The 25,153-nt window shown below is 35.1% G+C and overlaps 1 protein-coding gene across 7 annotated transcripts in view; it reads left to right on the forward strand.

Moving 5' to 3' along the window:
- Nucleotides 1–25,153, forward strand: part of LOC121417021 (regulating synaptic membrane exocytosis protein 2-like) — a 51,925-nt gene that overhangs the window by 11,267 nt on the left and 15,505 nt on the right. For 2 of the 7 annotated variants that reach the window (XM_041610575.1, XM_041610580.1), the window contains exons 1-5: nt 8,256–9,882; nt 17,083–17,240; nt 21,165–21,224; nt 22,847–23,066; nt 24,380–24,503. In XM_041610575.1, coding sequence (XP_041466509.1) covers nt 8,343–9,882; nt 17,083–17,240; nt 21,165–21,224; nt 22,847–23,066; nt 24,380–24,503 — 2,102 coding nt within the window. In that variant the 5' untranslated portion in view covers nt 8,256–8,342. Of the gene's footprint in view, nt 1–8,219; nt 9,883–17,082; nt 17,241–17,613; nt 17,922–21,164; nt 21,225–22,846; nt 23,067–24,379; nt 24,504–25,153 lie in introns of those variants that run through there. The other 5 variants (XM_041610605.1, XM_041610611.1, XM_041610596.1 and 2 more) reach the window with 3 other exon arrangements.

Raw genomic sequence — 25,153 nt, forward strand, 5'->3', positions numbered from 1 at the left:
GAATGGATAGAAGAAAGAATGACAAAAAAGAAAGGAAAGAAAGAAAGAAAGAAAGAAAGAAAAAAAGAAGGAAAGAAATGAAAGAAAAAAATAATGGAAGCAAGAGAGGGGAAGATATTAAATTGTGCAAAGTGGGAAAATCAGAGATTTTTCACACACAGAGAGAAGGGCATTTGGTAGAGGGATTTGCATTGTAAATTGAAAAATTTTATCAGAAGAAAAATAGATAACACTCCAGAAAAACAGTAAAATAGAAGACAATTTTGAGAACAGGAGAATACATTCGCATTTTATATTTGTATTTTACAAAATGCACGGTCAAGAAAAATAAACCTGTAACAATAGAAATCCTCCAAGAAATTATGAACTAAGATACTTTACCAGACACTACCATGCATGACTAGAAATCGAAAAAATAGAGATAAAAAGAAATAAGGGAGAGATCAGGGGAGAAAAACAAATAAAGAAAAGGGGGATTGCTATTTGCAAAATATACAAATAATGAAATGTGCTTCAGATAGAAATTTAAACAAAATATATAGTGGCAGTTTTAAAAATTTTATTTTTTTTTAGAATGGGATAGAATGGCAAAAAAGAATGAGAAGATATTGGTGATAGAAAGAAAGAAAGATATTTGGGATGGGGGATGGAAGATATGGGTGGGGATACATGAATGACCAACAAGAGGGAGAGAGGGGGGGGAGATAGGAGATAGACAGCACGAGAGATTTCACAAAAGAGAGGAAAAGGGAAAGTCAAGTTAAATGTATTCGGCTGCACGGTCCTCTGAACGTATCGTTCATTATGTTTAAGTGTATTATGGTCTGCTTGGCCGTTGAGTTCCGGTGCACGCACATTACATGGCAGGTTCGTGTGTGTGTGTGTGTATATGCTAGGTGTTATGTGTGGCCATAAAACATCACCAACTGATGTGGGCCGTGTATACCCAATATATTCCACTTGTCGTCGCCGTTGTCCGTCGGAGAGACGGGGAGATAGATGTATTTATTCAGCAGGTAGCTCCTCATTCGGAATGTGCTTTTTGACGGCAGATCCATGACAACATGGGTTTTTTGTAGAATTATTTATGAAGATGAATAATCGTTGCTTTCATATAGAAGATTAAGTCTGAAGGTTGTCACGTGAGAATCCAAGATAAGATGTATATTTGTAATGTATTTCCAAAGATGGGAAGAAAAGGATGATATTCCATGATAAAACACACCTCCTAGATCCCTTCAGTGAGTGAGTTATTTTGATGTTTTGATGCTTTGATGGGCACATTTCTGATACAGAGGAAATTCCAGTTATATTGATTTATACTATTACTACTACTACTACTACTACTACTACTACTACTACTACTACTACTACTACTGCTGCTGCTGCTGCTACTACTACTACTACTAATAATAATAGTAATGATAATGATAACAATAATAACAATAATTGATGATAATATTGATTATGATGATGATGATGATGATAAAGCTCAACTTATGAAGTGCAAAATGGAAGTATCTTCATTAATGCCTTTTATAGAATAAAACAATTACATATATGTTTAAGTTATTTAAAACACATTATATTTACTTTTATTACAAAACTATGCTCAAGATATAAATAAATGATTTGAAATACAAGATATGATAATTGAAATTAAAGATAGGGATCATTCTGCTTTTCAACATTATAAAAAGGAAAAAAATAGAAGTCTGCCTATTAGGACAGATATGATAAGAAATTTATTATTTGAACGATTGAATAGTACTAGCAATATGTGATTTAAAGGATAAAAAGAGAGATAAAGACAGAGAGAGAGAGAGAGATAAAGGCGAGGGGGGGGCAAAGGGGGATTAAAGATCACGAGAGGGAATTAAAGTAATTTGTGTAAAATGAAAACAAAGAATAGGATTTCCAATGGCAGATCCAGAGGGGGGGGGGGCACAGCCGGCCTGTTCCCCCCCCCTTGAGAGGCATAATCAAAATTATTAATGTAAAAATGCTGTTGAAACACAAGAATGTCCCCCCTTTTTAAAATGAAGACCTCTTTTTTTTTGCTTGTAAAATTTTTCCTTGGGGAAAATGTACCCCCCCCCCTTTGGAAAATCCTGGATCCGCCCCTGGGATAAATGACAAATCTCCAATAATTCAAAGCAGTATGTATAATCAGAGAGAAAGATAGAAACAGAGCACAATTGATTGAGGGGAAAGAGAAAGGTAGGGAGAAACAGAGAGAGAGAGAGAGGGGGGGGGGCTGAGAGAAGGTATATTACCTCAGAAAGGTATTACAGTCAGAAAAGTGAGCGTACATGTATATTGTAGTCATAGGCATATATCAAATGAAATGTCAGCCCGTCCACTTTCCTCACTGGCAAATTGAACAAATAGCCCCCCTGTTTTCTCTGCTATTCCGCAGTGTATTCCTAACAGAATTACATAATTTGAAATAGCTCGCATCAAGCAAGGACTTCAGACCATAAAACTATAAATATATCTCTATTCATGGCAGGAAATTCTGTTAGAGGACTTCAGAGCAGAGTGTTTATATCATGACGTCCACTACTTTGTGTTTTAGTATTGTTTTCTGTTGAACCTTAGCTTTGCAGTAATCTTATCTTTGAGTCCAACCTTGTATTCTTTATCATTTCTTTGTTTTTTAATACTTTCTTCTCGTTTCAACAATATATTTTTTTCGCCCTCATACCCAATATAGGTTTATATGTTTATCAGATCACTTTATGTGATGGTGATATAGGTTTTAATATCTATTTGGCACTATCCAAATGCCTATAATCATTATCATTTAATTGTTCACTCATTGAAAGATGAGCTGTATATCATACTCAGTATGACAGTAATACACAGTAGACTCAGTGTTATTCAATTTTATTTCAATTCAATTTGATTTCAGTTTATTTTATTTCCATTTTCAGATAATAAACATAACCACAAAACATATACATACATAATTATACAAAGCAGAATAAACGTCATAATAGATATTTCAGGTACAAATGGTATTAGAGAAAAGTGATAGGTAGATGAATAAGTCGTAGTCTCAAAACACATTTCGATAAATGAATAATCAAATAATTACAGTTCATGATTAATATACGAAAATGGGGGACTTCCTAAAAATAAAGCTTGTATTGGTAAGCCCCTCTGGAAATAAATTGTGATTTTAACCATAGGCAATTAAAATTAGGGTAGGGTGAATATGATCATATATAATAAAGAACATTAGAGGTCTTTTGATAACGGAGAGAGAGAAAAAAAATAACAGAACAAGACAAAAACAATAAAATCACAAATTTAAAGAAAGGGAGAAACCAAAGAAAAATGAGTATGGTGGTCATCTTAGAATGGAAAATAGAAAAAGGATCTACAATTAAAGTATCGTGCCAAATAGTATTGAAGTCATTCATGAATCAATGAAAGATTTAGATTATGTTTTGATGTGTCTACGAATTTTTTTGGGGGGTTAAGGCTATGATGGATACCATTCCAGTATTTGGGAGCTGTGTAAATTATAGTTTTTTTGTGTGCAAGAGTCATCACTACACTTAAAAATACAGCGCTGTTAGAATTACGTCAGTTTTGAGAGGACCGCATCTACATTTTACACCAGTGATAAGTTTATTGTGTTAGATGAACACCATTCTGTCAATTAGTATCCTGTCTGTTTACATAAACACTGTTTGGTGTTATAACCAAACTGCATTCTTTAACACCAGAGGGTTTCATAGCATCAAATGATATGACTTTTACTCTGTACTTTTACAGTGTTATGGCATCGAAATTCCAAAGAACTTGCCCCACCCCTCCCCCCAAAAAACAATAATCATGAAAATTTTTATTTTAACATTTCGAATCACAGAAAAGTTCATTTAGATGGAAAGTCAACTCTGGTCAATAAAAGCCAGTTGAAGCAGTTTGAACCCACTTTATACCTTAGTTTCCGTGATACAAACATCAACATGGGAGATACAATATGCAATTTGTGTATTGTATATGCACTTATATATAGGTACATTAACATCAGTAAATGCTGATTGTCAAATTAACCAGTTAACTATCGGAGCTGGCGTTGCCACGGCCGTAGCCCATATCTATGCAAATGAGTAGACACTTTATCACCCGTGTGCATTGAGGCATGATGAAAACGAGAGACTCTTTTTTTCCCCCTCCGATCCTGAAGCCATAGAAGAGAACGATTGATTGATATGCAAGGAGTGGTGATAATCTTGCCGAGAATCCATGAATTATTTGTACACCAATGTATTGACATTTGCAGCTAAGGTATAAAAGCAATGCTTGTATTCCCTCTCTCTCTCTCTTTCTCTATCTCTGTCACTTTCACTCTGTCTCACTCCATTTTCCCATTACTGAGTGCTCACCGCCACCCCCGACGATACGTTACCAAAGTTACTCATTAGCAAAGTAAATGTAGGAGGATGGGCAGCTCGGCGCATCCATATTTATTTTTATCCTACTAACTTTCCTAACTGTATTCAGTAGAAATAAGTTCTGGGACAAAAAAAAATGTTTTTTAGCCCTCCATAAGGCTTTTTATTGAGTCAAATAATTTAAAAATACAGAGGTAAAAATTATTACATGGTCAATAAATGAACTTAAACAACAGTAATATTACTTCTTCATATTTTTCTTAAGTAATCAATGGAAGCATTGTGCAACTTTGCTTATGAAGATATATACAACGTCACATTACTCATCTTTGGGGATTTGCAAAAACTGACAGCCGTCAATTTGTGAAAAAAAAGGAAATCTTTGTTACCAGTATTTTTGTGACGGTTGTGTCATAATTTCACACTTAAGTACAATTATGAACTGGAATTATGTTGGATTCAAGATGTCAGAGAATGCAAGAAAACTAAATATTAAACAAAGAACCCATACTTTCCATTGAATTCGGGGACATGATATTATGATGTAAATGTTATTGGTCATTGTATGATAAAAATGTTGCACATTCGGTAAAAATCCAGGAACTGTAATAGTGTAGACCTTGAGATGGTGTTCTTCAAATTGGCTTCAGCAGATTTTAAGGTTTTCCATTTTCCTATAGTTGATAGCCTAATTGATGAAGGTTCATGGATTACTGTGCTAGAATGACAGGTCAGTGTGGCATAATTATCAAAATTAAAATAGCTTAATTTGAGCCTAAAGCCATTTTCAATTTTGTTTTCTGTGATCTTTTTGTGATATCCAGCAAATATTGTTGTGAATCTTGAGAATGTCTCCTTGAATTTTCTGCAATTATTTTTTTCAGTAGACATCATGTTGAATTTGCCTAAGAAATGAGATAATGAGCTGAGGTGAAATAAAAAAGGGGGAAAAACTTGTTTACAACACAACATATTTTGTTATGCACTCAAGAGTTGCAAGGATAATCATTATTACACAAGGTTATTCCAATATAATGAGAAATACTACAGAAATACTAATGTTTCAATATCTTGTATGATAGGAGTGTCTAGCCTGTGCACTCTCAGAGTTTGTTTTATCAACCAAAACATTGAATAAAATATGAACCAGCCATCTGTTGGTAAAAAAATCCATGTCATTATGCATGCAATATTTTTTAACCAACAATTGATTGGTTCATTTTAATCAACTTATAGGTTGATTATAGGATGAATGTATTGGCTAAAGGAAAATGCATTCGATGACGGAATACATAGCATTTTGGTTTCGTAAGTCAAATTTGAACCAAATTTCTCAATGTGAAGCAATTTGACGTCACATCGTTGTTGCCTAACAATGTGCAACTAGCGTAATGTAAAATACATGTACATGTAGAGAGTTATTTTGACATTGTGCGCAACTCAGGATAACTGTGTACTAAAACTTTTACATACTATTACTAATAAGATTTTTGAATTAATTGGCTTCAGTCTCCCTGAGACGTGACATGGTGATGAGGTAGAAAACTTTGCCAAATTTATGAATTGAATTCCAAAATAAGTGAAGTTATCTTATCTGAGTGAATATGAAGGAAAATAATCATGAATATCTCTGACGTAATTACTGAGATGAATAAGTTGATCCCATTCTCTTTTAAATATAAGCCCAATGAACAATGATGCATTTTTTATTTGCTACTTTTTCACTTCAGCCAGAGCATGTTTTTTTTATGATGATGACGTATTCAATAACTACAATCGATAATTCATATTGTCTTTGGAATGTACATGTACATGCAATTAATGAATGTGTTCATTTATTTGTTTTTCTTGTATAGGTTCTTCCATTGAGAATGAGAATTTTCATTATACCCTGTGTGCACGTATGTTTATAGTATCAAGTTATTGATTGCGGCCTGTACCTTAAAAACCCCTTGTTTGTATATGATTTGCTTTGCTGATACATTTTAAATAGGGAGCATTTGTATATGAAAATCATGTATGTTTTGGGGATTATATTTACTATGGAATGAAGTTATTAAGAATGTTCAATTGTTAAGAACTGAATTGTAAAAAAAAGAGTCAATACAGGGTCAATATGAGTGAAAATCTACACTTTTGAATTCGCTCTTTGTTTCTGAATACACTCCTACAAACTAAAATTTTCACCGTTTTTCCAAAGTAAATGGCGCTTAGAGGTTTGTAATTGAATGCAGAAATATGTCTAAATTGCAATAAAATGAATGAGTGTGCTATATGGTGTTTTTGGATTTAATTTGCTAAAGGAAACAAGTAGAAGAAATTTGTCTTTGGTTTGTATGGAATGGAAATATAAGCATGTCCCTTCTCAGATCTTATCCATCAATTCATTCCTCCAACCAAAGTACCCCTTGTTCAGTTCAAATCACCCCCTTTTACTTAAAGAGGAAGGTCACCCTGACAAAAATATTGTAAAAACACCAGAAAAAAAAATATTGGTGAAGGTTGGAGTAAAATCCATCAAATATTCAGAAAGTTATTAGAATTTTAAGGTTTCAATTTGTGACAATCCATGCTGCAAAATATATAAAATTGTAATATTTCTAATGATTATTGATGACTGAAAATTTGTCTCTATCAGGAGTGAGTCAATTGATTAGTCCATTGATATACTGAAGGTACAATTGAAACTGTTTTCAATTTTTTGAGAAACTAACATTTCATTGATTTTCTTTACTCTGTTATATATGGTAGCAAAAAAGGAAGAAATTTATATTAACTTTTTTAGTGTTTGATAGATTTTCCTATTATTTTCACCAATATCTTATTATTATATTTGTTGCTATTTTTTACAATGAACTTTTCGTCATGGAGGATTTCCCCTTAATGCTATGGTATTTGGGGTATATTCTATATTTTATGCTGGTTATGTAGATCAATATTTTGGTATGGAAATTACATGGATGTACAGGCTTCTAAACTGGATCTTTTGTCTTGGCTTTCTTATTGCGCTCAAACTTGGATTTTTTTATTGTATTTTTGTATGTTGGTAAATGGGAATGTATGTTTCATGAAGAGTTTTGTTGGTGATTTGTAAAGACAAATGTTATAAGCTTCTGAAAATCCATGCATCTAATTAGCTGAGAGCAAAATTAGCACTGACAATACTCTTCATATAATGCTTCTCTGTAGAGCCTTTCTCATCTGACGTGTTGCCAGACACGATTTCGATTGACCTTGAAGCACAGACTGCACTGTCCGATAAACAGAATCTTTGGGATGAAAACTTCCAGCATTTCAAAGCATAAAGATCTATAAATATAACAAGGTTACAGCCAAAGTGCATTATAGTGACATTGTTTCATTGCACTTGCAGCTTAATTTTACATTAAAAAATCCCTCATTTAAACTATGGGATTGTTCTCTTTGCCAGTTGATATACTTATCCATAAGTATTTTTCCTTTCTTCAAGGTCTTTTATTTTATTCTTGGTATATTGATCAACTACATATTTGTTTTTCATGACTAAAAACCATACGCGCTTATTCTATTTCCTGAAGTATTGGTTTATTCTGGGTTTTGAATAAAAATATTTCTTAATTTTGCTAAATAATTTTTTTTAATGAAAATGACTTAGAACCACAATGACAAGGCAGATAGAGCCAGTATATTATATTGTCATCCATATATGATATGGTAAATATCTTCAACTATTGTTGCAATAGCCATGTACAATGTGTACTTTAGCCATTCTTGGTTTTGAATGTGAGTCAATGTTTATCTGAACTTGTTCCTTTTCATCTCTACATCCAGGTGTTATGGGTGTGCAAACTTTGTCGAAAGAAGCAGGAATACCTGACAAAGACAGGACAATGGTATCATGGTGGGACAAAGACACCCCCTTCTACTCCAGGAGACAAACTCAAGCGATTGGCCATGTCAACAGAGTCTCTGTCTGCAGCCCTATCATCAGCACCAAGCACTCCTGGGGCAGGAGGACCTCCAAACACAACTTCGACGACTGCGGCAAGAGCCGGAACAATGACGACAACAACGAGCCCTTCATCGACGACAACGGTGACAACGACTACCAAGACAGTATCACCAGCATCATCGACATCATCGAGCCTGAACCTTAGGGATAGAGAAAGACTGAGTGATAGCAAAGCGCCTTCCATACGTGGACAACCGGGTAAAGACGGGACACCTCTAGGTGGAGGCCAGTCCAAGGGTCTGTCAAGAGGGGGTAGCCAACATGCGCCTTTAACACGCCAGCTTTCAAAGGATGATGACTCTGTACCAGGCACCCCTAGACCAGTGCATAGACCACATGGTAGAGACAGCTTGAGACATGTACATGATCGGGATATACCAGGGAATAGAGGGTCAAGGCGTGAACCTCTCCATGGCTCTAGCGGGGACTTGCATCATAGAGATCAGGATAGGCATCGGGATAGGGATAGGGATAGGTACCCTCGCAGGGACCGACCAGGCGACCGTGATCGGTCAATAAGTGGTGATAGATATGGACCCAGACAGGCTGGGGATCGTGCCAACTATGCAGGAAGGGGAAAGCTTCCAGGGCCCGAACACGAGCCGGATGGTCGCAAGTACCCCGAACCAGATCAATACAGAGATCGTCGGGAACGTTACCCTGAGAATGATCGGTACCCTCCCAGATACCATGAAGGTGATGGGCCAGGGAGGGGCTTTCCTCCGGAAGAACGATTCTACTCGGATGATCAAGAGAGGGTTAGACATTATCACAAGGAGCCTGTGTCCAGGACCGCAAGTGGACGATCCCTGGACCGTCAAAGACGGATGTATGATGATCCTCAGCAGGAGTTTCTGCAGGATGTTTACTCTGACTCTTCTAGTGTTGTAGGTAAACGAGATTCAATCAATAGAATAGAAGGAATGGAACCTCCTTCGGGTCCTAGTGAGATCGAGCCTCATATAGAGAGGAGACCTCGTGATCGTGATAGGAGAGACCACATAACTCATACAGTGCCATCGAATGTTCGCGAGAAAGAGCGTATCCCAAGTGACTTTGGGCCACCACCTGTGCAATATGGAATGCATCGATCCTCGAACTATGGTAATTCTGCCGGGAAGCGAGGAAACCATGGGCATAGACACACAAACGCGGCGGAAGACATCCCTGACGCGCGAACGCGGGATTTATACGGAGTGCGGACTGACGTGACGCCAAAGCAACATCTAGACCCCAGTTCGGCGGCGGGGAAAGTGAGTGCAAAAGATTCGCGCAAGACGGACTCCATGATACGCAATGACTCTTTAAGTTCAGACCAAAGTGAGTGTGTGCGCCCGCCACCTCCTAAACCGCACAAAGGGAAAGGGATGAGGAAGAGACGTGATTACTCATTGAGCAGTTCCGAGGAGGAAATAAGATCAACGCCAGACTATACCAGCTGCGATGAGGGGGAAATAGAAAGCGGTAGCATCAGTGAAAGAGGTGAGTACATATCAGGCAAAGAGTTTGAGCAAATTAGTTTCTTAACTTCTGCAGCGGTGTTTCACAAAGAGTTATGCTGGGAATAAAAGTGCACCAACACTTACGGCTTTTTAAAACCTAAATATGGCACCATTTTAACCGAAGACTATCAGAACTCCATTTTACCACATTTTCTTGTATGATCTTTTTTGCGTCCAAATGAATCCATTAAGAAACTGAACATGTGAATGAAAAGGCTAAACTTTGTCAATGATTAGCTTGTACAAAATTCACTAATAATAGTAACTTATAAACTTGACAAAAGTAAGGGCATGAGAACTGTTCTCTAGATTTGATTGCATTGATTATTAAAAGCTTTGTGATTCCCCCATTCCCTCACAATTAGGTTCAGGAAACAATTTCTTGGTGGTGCAGTTTCACAAAGCAGGAATAGGACTTACAAGTTTAAGTTGCATGCACTAAACACATATCTGCATTTGCCAGTTAGCATTCAGAGTATGCATGCTACTGTGTGCTCAGTCATCATATGTATTACAATGAATACTTTATATGCTGATTAGTGCTTAAGCATGATTTTTAGTCTCATTTACCTTTAAGTCCCTTTGAAACTAGTCCTGTGATCCTCACTGATGCATTTAAAGATAAATTCCAGTTCTGGTAACGATCTCAAAATGACTTTTTACAGAATCTTATATAATGACCACCCAAGTGTCTATTTGCATGAATAAAAAATATATGTGCCAAAGGATTCTGGAAGAAATTGTGTAATTGCTGATAAATAAGCAAAATAAGCGCGGATTCGGTCACTTCCGTCGGGTCTTTATTCCAGCAATAATAATACACTGTCCCACGTGTGCCTATCTGTGTTGGTGATCTTCAGTGTGAACATTTTTCAGCGTAGATTTCAAGATTTCACAAAGTTCAGTTTATGTAACTGTACCAGATCTAGATCCTCGATGATATACTGACAATTAAGGCTGCATGGTTTTATAGACTTTCTCTTGAAATTAGTGTTTACTGCAACTACTGGCATTTCTCTTAAAAGTGAAGCGTAACTCTTTGTGAAACACCCATCTGATTTATAATAAAAATGTTGCTTGTGTGTGAGGTATTCATCCGTCCACTGACAAAAGGAAGCAACTCTCTGCGATGAGTTTCTGAGTAAATGAGGAAAATATGTCATTGTTTAATGCTTAAGATTTATAGAGTCACATGCTTTTTAAACATCTATATGTACATTTCAGAAATGGCAGGCTATGTGTCTGCGATGACTTGGCCATCATTAAGAGCACACATGAAATATACCAACTCTAGAAAAAGTGGATTTTGAATTAAAATTAGAGTAGCTCCCTTTTGTCAGTAGGTGGTATTCTTTTCCTGTTTTTCAAATGCTACAATAACTTGATTGTCCTTGTTCACTGCATTAATAACTTATCTTCAAGTTTTGATTCACAATGTTTCGTGTTTGCATTTACATTGAAATAACAATAATCACAACTTATTTCATTGTTACATAGAAATATTTAAAGGTTTGCATGGTTTTTACTTAATTGCTTCATGAATATAAAACAATATTGTACTTCTAAAGAAAAATACTAATTTCTTACTGACTATTTAAAGTGGAAAACACTTGTCTTTTATGTCACAAATTACAAAATGATAATTGGAAATACAGTATACAGATGTGACTTGACAGCATTGAAATGGCAAAATAATTAATGATAGAAGGGATATGAAATGAATAGAAAAACATTTATATAATTCATCCAAAGCATGAAATCATAGAGAAAATGTTTTTGTGAGAGAGAGGCAACATTTACTTGTACCAAAATGTATGATTTAAGCTGCATAAAAAGTGTACCTAGCACATCGATAGTACCGACTGCCAGGCATTAATGGCCTTCTAAACAAATCATGTCAGATGTCGTATGTATACTATGTGCATGTAAGCATGCCGTATCAAGGGGGCAGCTCGGTGACATGTTTTTACAATATTTGAGAGACTAGGCATCACTCCAAATTAGATTTATTCAGATGTAGAAAATTGCTCCGACCTCGCATGTTTACCGGAATGGGGAGGTAAATACAAAGCCCGGGCATATACCAACGAGATTGTCTCTCTCTCTCTTTCTCTCTCTTCCTCCCATACCCTGTCCATGCTTCTTCATTTCATCAAGACCCAATTTATTGCGAGAGTCTAAAATTAGCACGGGGCGAGGTAATGCAGGCAGCGTCCGACTGATTAGTTAGGAGGCCCTCGTGTGTTGAGATGGGGAGAGCGTTGACAGGAGGGTGGGACGGAAACGTCCTCGGGATATATGGGCACCTGAAAGAGTATTTAATGATGAATATCAGGGAAAAAAGCTAAATGTTGGGAAATCTAGTCATAAGATTGTGACTCAAGGAGGTTGTTCTTTTACTCTTGACCTTGAGGCGTTTAAAAGAGAGCTGTTTGTAAGCTATGTGAAGTATCAAAATTTGCATCCAATTATGTTGGCCCGATTAAGATCATTAACATTCTTAAATGTTATGGATTAGTAGATTAGATGTCATGATAACAAATCAGATACACATCAGTTTTTCTTATCATTATTGAATTTTCAAATTATTATGAGATATATGAAAAATAATTTTCAGGAAACTCAAAATAAATACTGAGATAGCTTTCATTCAGTGTTTTATATTGGGTAGTGACAATTTATAATTTTCTGAATATTTCACATGATGAAGTCATCTTTTTTAAATAGTATGTTTTTTTTATACATGGTGCATAATGCTGTTCTGAATGTCTACTTAAATTCTGATAATACTATATGTTTTTGTGAATATTTTATTCTAGGTTTTTCAAAAGGTAAATTTAGTTCTATTGCACCCTAATAAACAATAATAATCAGCTTGAAAGTCAGTCAAAAATATTTGTTATCCTTTTAAAATGGTATTGAAATTTTCATTTATTTTCAAGAATTACACATCAATATTGAAGTTACTGAGGTCAAATAAATGCAGGCATTTAAAAAGTAGAAATAGTAATATTATTCATGAAATGGTAGAATCATAGACTGGTAGAATGGTAGAATTTTGAATCCATGGTCAACACACCATACTACTTTCATCATTGTTAATTTATGGTTATCAAAAAACAAAGTTTCGATTAGGACATGGAAATCAGTCAATTTGCCAACACCGTAATGGTGATTAACAGACTGGATGGTGAACATGAGAAGGCATAAAAAAAAAATTAGAAAATGAATTTGTAGAGGATTTTAAAAGCAATTCCGGTCATGAACTTTTCACCTTTTACGTCAGTTAGATGGGATGACAGAATGAAGGAAACAAACACGAGAAAGGAAATTTAAGGAGGGGGATCTTGCTGACCGGATCTGCGGTCTCATTTCGTCCATCCCTCGGGATCTTTGCAGTCACTATTTTCAAACCTCATTAAATGGGAATTGATGTCGCGCAGAAGCCATGCCGTAGTCTCAATCCATACCAAGCAACTTCCCGGTCAGTAATGAATGATTAATGATTCTCGCTTCCACCTTAAAAAGGGAAACACTCATAATTTACTATTAATGAACCGTCTGTTGAAATTGGTTTCTGCAAACAAGAAATTCACTTACAAAAAAAAAAATGCATGTCTGCATTTGAATTTTCTTATCAGTTTAAGGGAGAATGCACATTTTCATTTCATGCAGCAGTGAAAAATTATACTTTATAATGCTACTGAAACTCCAGTTTTGTCCTTGCTGAACAGAATTCAGGATGGTAATTTCCATTCATTGGAAATAGTGTAGATCCATTTGATAATTCTAGAGTGGTTCATGTTGATGTGATTGGCATTGACTTGCAAGATAAGGGGAATATGGTCTAAGAATAAATGAATATTACACATGAGTGAGGAAAAAAAAACTAACCAGTAGTCTATTTCAATTTTTTTTCAAATGCAAAGCCACTGTTTTTTATTTTTCTTTCATTTGTAGAGCATGCATCTGACAAGTGTTATCGTTAAGCATCTTGTTGCTTATTTCCTCTGAGCCAATCAGATGCAAGGATTTCAGTAGCTTATAACAAATTTTCAATCAAAATCAAGGACTATTCGTTCATTGTATAAAGTAGGTTCTTTCACATCTACTGAAGATGTCTCAATTTTTTTCACTGGCAGTTGTTAAAAGCTACTGAAATCCTCACAGCTGATCGGCTGAAAGCAAATTTTGCCTATAAAAGTTATGGGAGAGATGTTTTGTGAAGGGCTGCCTGTACCAATACACTCAAGATGGGCGTGCAGGCATGACGGCAAGAGAACAATTAAATGCCACCATGTGAAACCCTGCATGTAGTCCATGTGTGTTTGAGAATTCTTCATCTATATGAATTCATATTTGGTCAAGGGTGTGTGCAAGCAGTAGGGCAGAGTCTACGCGCACTATCAAGTCATCAGTCGTAGAGAAACAGCATAGCATTAATTCGGCAATTATGTTAGTTAATTCTTTCTTGCATTTAGAAGGGGGTCAATAATGGCCAAAATTCACAAGGTAGTTACAAAACCATGGACAATGCAGATTTCTTGTATTAATGTCTATATGGAGTGTTTTTAGCGATGCAGCAAAACTTTGTATTTTGGTCTTCATTGATTGCCTGTCCAACATGAGAGCGTATCTCTAAAAAGGACCAAATTCTGAAGAATATCCCATAGGCTCCTGTGCAAAACTTGCTGTTAAATATGAGACCATGTTCAACAGTCTAATGCGCATGCACCAGCTGCATTTTGCAACCTTCGCAATTTGAGAATCTGGTAAGTTGTTAAGGAGGGTATTACCAAAATCAAATCTTAAAGAAATGAGTGAATGTACCAGTTTCTCTGTTGCTGAGCAAGTGAGATATTTTCTTATGAAGCCAATATTGTGCAATTGATAATGAACTGATCTGCAAATGCTTATAATCTAGTTGAAAATGGACATGTGAGAATAAGAATAACTCCAAGATTACGACTTGATTTTACAAGGGGATGTCATTGTCTGAGATAGAAATGGAATCAATGTTGAATTTGTTAAGTTGAAACTTTGAGCCAAAAACTAAAAAGTCACAAATGAGTATGACATGACCAAAAAGAGGGGGATGGAGGGAGAGGAGAATGAGAAAGAAAGAGAGAGAGAGTATGTGTGCATGTGTGTGTGGGGGGGTGCTTCATGAGGGTGGTTATGTATACAAAATTATTTTATCTACCTACCCACATCTATTTCAACATAACAGGAATTGATTTACCCTAAAACTGTGGACTTGCCTGGTTAAATTGAACGAAGCACTTCTTTCTTCATTATTTTTGTCACATTCTGTGAAGTGAAATACATGTATTATTCTCCATCGTAAAAGACAAGTGTTCTCCACTACTCACAACTTGAATTTGAACATTACTACTTTTGAAAAACTACAACCAGTTTGTTACAATCTCTTCCTTCCTCAGTTTACTTGATGCATATAGTAATCATTGCAAATCTTTAACATAATTTTCTACAGATTTTTTATTCATGGATTTGTTTATCCAAGGCATGACATAAATAATCATGTGATATGTTTTACCATTTGCCTTTTTACCTTTAACCACATGAAAAAGCGTAGTATGCTATACAGTTATCTCTGTGTGTACTCAATGATAATGCATTGTATGCTGTGCATGTCTGAGGAAAAGTTGTACTCTTTCATGATATTTGTAAAATTGATGATGATGATTCATATTAACTTTCTAGATACAATAACTGTGAAAATGACGCATAAAAATCATTCAATTTCTGAAAATATGCATAAATTACCCAAATTATTGGTGAATATGTATCGATTTATACATCCTTCATAAATTCTTCTAATACTTTCTGAAAATGTACTATTGATACTTCTTCTACTCTTTCTTCTCCTAACATAAGTAAGAAATACAAAAATATATTTCTTTGTATGCTATTTGTATGGATATATATTGATTGAGCCTTTTTGTTAATATATGTATATTCCATTTCATCTAATTTCATTGTGGAATATTTCAATGTTATGACTTTCATATCATATATCTTTGTTACACATGTGGTCTGATTATTCATCCAGTTTTATTGGAAGCATCTCATATATAAAATTCTAATAAAACCTATATTTATCATGAGTAGAGTCCAGCCCAGATGCTCTTCCTACAAAATGCAGTGAGTGGAGCATATGGGCATCCTTATACCCTGGGAGCAAGAGAGGTTTGACTGACATGGCAGCATAAAGTATATAAAGTACACAATGGGTTTTGATTAGTACATATCTTTCTGCTCAGTTGGACTGGATAGAACAGTGTCACACAGTGTGTTTGCACACTGTGAAATGTGTGAAGATGTGATTTACACTGTTAAAGTGAGCAATTTCAACAGTGTGAACATAGATACCTCAAGAGTATGAGTGTTAAAAGTATGTTCACATGGTGGAATATTTAAAAATGTGAATCACTCTGTTAGAGCAATCAAATTCAACAGTGTGAACAGGGATACCTCAACAATATGAGTGCTAAAAGTATGTTCACATGGTAGACTATTTAGAAATTTGCTTCACACTGTTGGAATGCTCAAATTTAAGTGCTCCACAGTCTGAACATGCTGTAAGACACAAATTGTGGGAAACTATTCTTTTCAGTGTTAGCACTCACTAGGATGGACTAATCAAATGATATGCTGCGTAAGGATGTTAAATTAATGCTTGTCATTGCAACATCTCTAACATTTACAATGTTATTGAAAAGCATGTCATGCACATGTATAAAACCTAAATGACAGAATATAGAATTTTATCAAATACAGTACTAATTTGTCAGTGATGAAAAATAATTGCCAGAGATGTCAACAAATATTAGCATTTACAAATATTTGCATCAAATACGAATTGTATATGAATTTGTTTAGTGTATTCCTTGTTTTCAAATTACATATCTTAACCTATGATGTAAATTAATTCAAAAGATTGTAGCCGATATTTTGCTCATGGGCCATAGTTTGCTCATTTGTAGAAATTCATTTTATAGCTTGCCATGTCAGTGCAATACGAAATGTTGAGTACTGCTTCCAGGGTAGGATGTGGTTTACAGATAATAACGGTCATTGTTAACATAACATTCAATTCTCCCCATGACCTTTGGTTGCTGCTGGATATAACCTTTGACCCCCCCCCCCCTTAAACCAGGTGAGCTAGACTACTGGGATGAGAGGCTTGGTCCTGATTCTGCTCCTCGACACCATCGATATCACCATCATCTTCACAATCACCATAGCAACCACAATCATCATCATCCTCGTCACAACAACCACGGTCAGACCGCGGCGGACTCGGCCCTAACACTGGTGAGCTGAACCTAGAGGCTAGATGTCAGGCGTGATTTTTAACCCCCAGTGCTCACTCTCTTCTCTGCTAAACTTTTAATTTCTACCTCATTTCCAAAGTAGATCATGCTTACTGAATTGTTTTTTTGTGATGTAATCCATTTTCTGTGTGTTTGTCTCTTTCTTTTTTTAATTCCTTTACAAAAATCTCATCCAAATCCCTCCTGTTCACGAAACTGCTGACTTGAAATAAAAAAACACAAAAACTACTCCCTTTCCTTTCTCTAACTTAAAAAAAAAACACTTGGAATCGCACTTCCCTTGTCTGAAAAAATAATTTACCCCAAATATCATGAAATTCAAATTGATTGTGACCTGATTCCCGTGACCTTAGGGTCAGGGGAGTTAGACATCACATCCAGTCCCGCTACAGCAGGATCCAATAACCATCCAGGGCTTGCGTCGGGTCACGGGGTCAAGTCATCCCCGACGGGGGCGACCGCGCCCTCCTCCTCCTCCCATCACATCCGACACCACTCGGAGTCGGAGATAAACCTGGTGTCGTCCCCCAAGAAAATTGTGCACTTTGGGCGTGGCGAGGCGGGGCACTCGCTGGAGGAGGACGACAGACAGATCAAAGATTCGGGGATCGACACGTGTAGCAGCACCACGCTCAACGAGGAGCATAACCTAGGGGCAAAGGTCAGATGTCAGTTCATGAAACAAAACTTACATGAGTCATGTCAAAAGGTCGTTGCTTCATTATATACTGTATATATATATGAATCATGCATGCAAGCACGCTCAATTGTTTGTATTGCACCACCTTTTCACTGCCATGTTATGCTTATGTCATACATGTTGCCAGCACGGTAATCATTTGCATGAAACGTATAGCTATATTACTACACTCTTACATTACTACATTTTTTCGGGGAATAAGTTTCCTGTTATCATCTTGCAAAATTGCTCTACATTTTCAAAGACTGCAACACATGAAGCATTTTGCGCAGTGGATTTTTACGTAGATATACATAACTTTTCTTCTAAGACCAAGAATGCTTATCGCATTTGGAAAGCAAAATTATATTCCCTGGTTTTTATCTAAAGACAGCTTTTACTTAATCAAGCAAACTTGACATATAGATATCTCTCTCAAACATTAATAGTTAAAGATATATTTAGCCACACTTGTGCGTATTTTAAATTGCAAGAGGGTACACTTTTAAACACAAACTGTCTTTCCTGATTGAAGTAAGAAGAGATGAATGCACCTTTAAATAATTATGAAATAAAAATCCTTGCATTTTTGATATGCACTGATCAATGCTACACCTATTGCTGATGTCACCTTTCTTAGTTATCTCAAAACACTTCTTGCTTTAGTACACATTAATTAGTTTTCTAATGTTAACCTATTGTATATAAATATCTATCATAAGTATATCATAGTTATGACGAGTTTACCACAAGATCTTCATCCTTTATGCATTAGCAATGCATGAAGGAATATTATTCTTCTTTAAAAATATTCATTTCAGATAAAAATCAATTTCTTCCAATAAAAAAGCTCTCACGACAATTGAGATATATACTCTATTATTTGATTATAGGAAATCTTGCATGCATGTGCCTCATAAAAAATAAGTCAAGCTTTTTTGTTATAAAATGTAAAAAAAAGAATAAATATAATCAGCTTTTTTATGTATGGCTGCCTTATCTTATGTTCATTGAAGCATGACATTATTGACTTCTGACCTTTGACACTAGGTCAGATCTTGCTGTGGCCGTCATCAAGCTGATGATTTCAAACTTGATTTTCAAAATTTTTTAACAAATCCAGTGATTTCAGTCCTTTCATTCCCATTTTTGTCCATTTCTGCATTCCATTTCCGTTTTGTTATTTTTTTTTAATTTGATGTATGAGCTATTTTTGTGGTTTGAATTTTATGTGTTTGTTGTTTTAAGTTCTGAGTGTGTATTAACCCATCTTGGGAGTGTATCAAGAAGCAAATAGATATTTTCACTGGCAGTTGTTACAAGCTACTGAAATTCTCGCTTCCGATTGGCTGAGTGTAATTTCCAGTGAAAATCACTTGGTATTTGTTTCGTGTAATTTGCCCCTGGACTTATTCTCACCTTCCTCATTCTGTGAAGTTGACAAGAGCAAACTCTATTTTCACACTTTCCATATTTTTCATCTTACACAGAAAACTTTAAAAGGTCAAATCACCCATTTTACTTGTCCCCAGACAACCCCCCTTTATGATAAATGTGAGTAAAATGACACACTTAATTGAGTCACATGTCTCACTGATCGAATCAAATGGAAAACATCAGTGAGTGCCATAAAACATTCTCCTTTTTTGTCCAATGTCACTCAAATAATATGTGGCTTTGCATTATGTGTGTGACACACTCTATAATGTATGTTACACAGTGTGTGGTTGACACACTAATGTAAGTATACACTTTATATTGTGTGATAACTTAGGGTTACTCAGTTACATAAGTTATACATTATGTGTGATACACTTATGTAGGGTACATATTACGTGTAACACACTTGTGATGTAGGTTACACACTGCTGTGACTGTAACATTGAAAGGTCACCACCTGGGGACAAATAGAAACTCATATAAGGGAGTTGTTTGACCTTTGAAAGCTGTCTGTTTATGTGTGTTTCTGTCTTTCCACTTCTTTTCATCCCTTTCACCTTTTGACCCTATGAGTCAAATACATGCATGGTATAAATAACTAGAATATACATCTTACAGCATCACCTACTGGTTACAATAAAAAAATAATAATAAAGAAAATAACAGCAGTAGACAGTAAAATGGATTTTGGCAAAAATTGCATTTCTTTAAAACTCACATGAAATTATTAGAATGTACATAATAATTGTAGGAAATTAGGTTTTTACCTTTATGAGAAATGGTAAGTACAGTGTCAGAATCGGATTCTGTATAGGCTCCATTAACTTAATCTTGGCTAGGATTTTGATCTTCCATTTTTCTGTCTATGAATAATTATGGATTCATACATAAAGAATTAGATCTGAAAATCCCCCTGTGCCCTTTTGCGGATGATAATGGGACATGTCCTTTGAATAAAGTCTTTCCTTTCATAGATTGAATCATCCTTTATGCTCCTTTAATTTTCCAATCAATTTCTTGTCATCCTGCCCCCCCCCCCCTCTCCCGTTACCTCACACCACTTTGAATGATCTCATAAACTCTTATTTAAGGTGTGGTTCTTTTATAATGATCTTTAAATGAAGATTATTTCATTTTCTAATTCTTCTAGGTATATTCTTTAGCCTATAAACAAACAAAGTATGCAAAGATTAAGTATTTTTAAAACCCACTTTAACTTCCAGCTTTATTTTTTGTTTTGTTTTTTGCCTGTCTCGCTTGCTTTCTTTTCCCTCCTCGTATGTTCCCTCATTTATATCCTTTTCTTCAGATTTCTATAAAATGTATTGTCAAATTTTTATTTAGGGCTTAAGTGTTAGATTCAATTATGATTCTTAGAATTTGGAATGTTTATGACTTGACAAACTTTGGCCATTATGATCCATTGTTTACCCAAACTCATTTTACAAGATACTCTCAATTTATCAATTTATTCCCTGCCATCCAAATTGAACTGTTTCCTTGATTTAAAAAAAAATCATCAGTGTCTCTGAGTCATCATTATTGACTCAATTTTCAAGCTTGGCTTATCCCCTAAAAGCACCTTATAATTAGCAAAGGTCCATTGATTACAGTGTCCGCAGAGTCAATGAAACCCCAATTCTGTATCTGGGTATTTTTTATAAAAGCCCCCCACCCCCGTTTCCTGGAATATGCTTAATGAAAATTCGATGTGAGTTTTTGAAAATAAAAATACCTTTCTAATTAAGGTTTTCTCAATTTCACATTTTGGCAAAATGCTTGTAGGCAATGAAAGCAAACGGACTCGATCTGCTACGCCAATCGTTACTTGATGAACACTACTTGGTAAAGCAATTTAACATTTATCCATATTTATATATTTATCTCTCTAACAAGTGGTTTTTTCCTCAGTGAATACACTAAAACCCTTCATATTTAACCTCCTTGTAAAATTGTTCAAATGCCAAAATGAAATAATCTCAAAATTGAAGAAACACAAGCAGGTAAGTTCAAATATTAATCAACTACATATCTAATAATATATTTCAAAACAAGAATGAGTAATTATGATAATTGATTCAATATCCCCCTTGACCTGAACTCCAAATATAGCCTGTACAGTTTCAAAATGACTTCAGTTTGTTGATTATCTTAATCATAATGCTGAGTAAGATTTTACTTCGATATCATATACCCATTTGCTTAGGATATATTTGACAGTTTAACACATACCCCATTCCTCTTTATTTTTTTTTGATAAGTAACACTTTGGTTTTTTTTATTCACATTTTCAATTTTGTTATTTGCAAAAAATGTACCATTCCATTGTGAAGGAAATGATGCACTTGTGCAATATTTCATTAGCTCACATGAGTTATAAAGTGGCAATGCATATATTGGACAATAGTCATAAATTTGTAGTTTTCTGTTTGGTGTTTGTTTTCTAGAATATTATGTGATTTGGTTTTTCAATAATTCTGGACTTTTTTTGGTTTTGCAACCATGTTTTGTGTTGCTGTCATCAAGGAATGAAATTATTCGTCCATAGTGCATGTAGATCTGTTTCATAATGTAGTGGCTAGTCATTGTTCTATTCATGTGCTTTCATACATTTCATTGTTTCAATTGATATTCTTATAGTATTTTAATCAGCTAGACTTCTGTTTTTTATTATCATAATATCAAGAGTTTTTCTATTTCAGCACTAATCACAAGCAGCTGCTCAATCCTTAAATGCCATTCATTAGAGAAAATGATTTTTTTTCTAATTTCATTAATTGAATATAGATATATTTCATCTATGTAGACAATTAATATTCAGCAATGTAAAGTGTCAATTTATGGGAAATTCATTTATGTAATTATGCATTAGGGAAGAATTATAAAGCTGTGATTAGTGACTAATTCTATAAGAAATTTATTAGTTCTAGATAAAATATGATTGGTTTTGATGATTATACTTCACAGATCTGCTAATCTAGCCAATTGGACAAATATTTATGTTTCAATGATTATATTCAAGAAAATATACATTTTTAATAAGCAAATTTACTAACAAATACAGTAAATGAATGGTACAGATCAGTATATAATTAATCATGAATTGAGAGCAGTTTTTGTTATTGTTTCCTAATGGAGGACATTTTTCTCACAATATTTTTTTGGTGAATTGTACTAATGTCTTAAAATCTGAAGTAAAAACATCCCCTCTCCAACAGAAGCATCTACTGGTAGAATATTATTTGATCCTTTGACATGTTTTTAGATATTATTTCAAATTTAACAAGTACATAAAAGTTATTTATGCATGTGTACATACATATTTCATGTTTTTAACTATGTAACAAACAGTAATTGCCAGTATTAGTCATTATTTTCACTGTAATGATGCAGTACAGAATAATATGTAAAATATATCAAATTTAAAGTCAAACACGTGCTCATTGAGGTACCTGTATCACTTACAGTACCCTGTAAATTGGCAACCTGACATGGAGAACAACGTCCTGATTGGTCAGATGGTTTTGAGGAAGAACCAATCAGAGGCTTGCACACATCAAGACTCCAGCGCCATACTAGGGTTGAAGGTGATTGGTGGAAAGATGAAGGAGGCGGGGCGACTGGGGGCGTTTATCTCTAAGGTTAAACGAGGTAGCATCGCGGACACTGTGGGTCATCTACGGGCAGGTAATTTGATATTTATTTTGTTCATTTTGAATTTAATTGGTCTACTAATGTCTTATGTATTGCTATTATCTGTTACAATATGTATGTACATCATAATATAAAGCACTTTCATGCGCTGTACAGAAATCATGTACTTCTCGTCTGTTTGAGTTGCCATAGACTTAGTACAAATTAGAACATTATATGATATGATTTATGTATCACCTTTCAATTGTGGTTAAATGCTCAAGGCACTTAGAAAATGGCAAAAATAAGAAGTAAAGATAAGTACAAGAAAAGGCTCATTACAATAGAGGAAAAATGTCTGTTTTCAAACCTTTTACCTGCTGGTGAACAAATGCAATTTTAGGTTACCCTTAAAGGATCTTGCAGAGTTGAGTTTTCAGCTCCTGTAGTAGTGAATTCCACAGGGCTGGTCCGGCATGAGCAAAGGCTCGATCGCCCCAGGATATTTTTGATAGTGGAATATGTAAAAGACTTGATTAGGATGATCAAAGGGTGCATACATGTTGATACTGGCATATGAGAGACGTGTTGTAGTTGGGTGCAGATCCATTAATTATATGATAAACCAGAAGTAGAATTTTTAAAACTATGTCATATATATATGGTGGCAGCGGTGGGATTTGCTACTTATTAGAACTGTAAACATTACCTAGCTATAGAAATTGTTAAAATCATTTCACATTAAACGTTTTGTATTAATACTGACAACTGAAATCTGTTATTCCCATAGGACTTATAATTCGAGATACAGGGCATCGTATTTAACATTTTCAAAGATCTCTACCCATGGATGTATCTTATTTCATTTTCTATCATTTGGAATAACAGATTTATTACTTTATATAGACAAGTAGTTGAAAAGATAAATTTTTGCCATAACATGGATGTTGTAACTTAAAATTTGCTCTTACGACTGTTGCTCGTCCGCTAATCTCTCTGATGATATAAGGGCAGGATATTAGGGTTGTGTTACTGTTTTTTGGTTCAAAATAATGTAAGGATTATGATTAAGTGCAAGCCAGGGTAAGATTTGAAGATTGAATTGATGTTTTGCGCAGTGTGTGGATTTTCAGAAGAAGCAGCCATGGCAGGAGCAAATGTCATGGAACCGTTTTAATAAGAAGCTCCAGGAAATATAGAAACCCTGAAAGTTGGATATTGACATTGAAAACAATTTTACTTTTTTTTCATCAAGTGAGGTAAACAAAATAAAAGCTTCAATATGACTTGAATTCATTTAAAATTATAATATGTATTTACAAAACTATTAAATCTCCACCCTTTATTACTCTTTTTTTTATCTCCAGGTGATGAAGTTCTCTCATGGAATGGTCATAATCTTCAAGGGAAAGATCTCAATGAAGTTTATAACATCATTTTTGAATCCAAGAGTGAACCTCAGGTTGAGCTTGTGGTTGCAAGACCAATGGGGTAAGATTGTCAACTTGGATGGGGTTTTCACAAAGCTGTTCGTAAAGTTAGGCACGACTTTACGAAAGAATGGAACATCTTTATGAAACAGCCCCTGGAAAATGTATTCCACAAGATCTTGGGGGCAAGTTTGCTCCTAATTTGAAAAAGACCCCAAACTTAAAGCCTGAAAAAGTTGAAAAAAGGGAGCCCCTAAGCTTTCTAGTGTCCAATGCATACTGTCATACAATGTAAGGCAGTACCATAGAATAAGTTCAATATGTCTGTTCCACTCCCCTTTATTTTGAGACTGTCCTGAGCCCTGTCTTACAAAGAGTTATGATTGATCCAATCAATCGTAACTCTATGGAAATCCATCAGTGTCATAATTTTTTATACAGGAAATGCGCAAAATGTCCTTTGCAAACAGATGAGAACACACCAAACTGTCAAGAAATCAACAAATTGATGGATATACGTTCATATCTAGAAAAAAAATTTGAGCAAACATGCATTTCATATGTTGACTTTGCTGGCTTTCCATAGTTGCGATTGATTGAATCAACACAAGTCTTTGTAAGCCGGGTGCCTGATCTACTTTGTCTCTGTTTTTCTAGTTCATACAGAAGATTGCAATGCACTCATCTTATGAAGTAAGAATAGCAATATAC

This window comes from Lytechinus variegatus, chromosome 1, assembly GCF_018143015.1.
Source record: "Lytechinus variegatus isolate NC3 chromosome 1, Lvar_3.0, whole genome shotgun sequence".
Lineage (NCBI taxonomy): Eukaryota > Metazoa > Echinodermata > Echinoidea > Temnopleuroida > Toxopneustidae > Lytechinus > Lytechinus variegatus.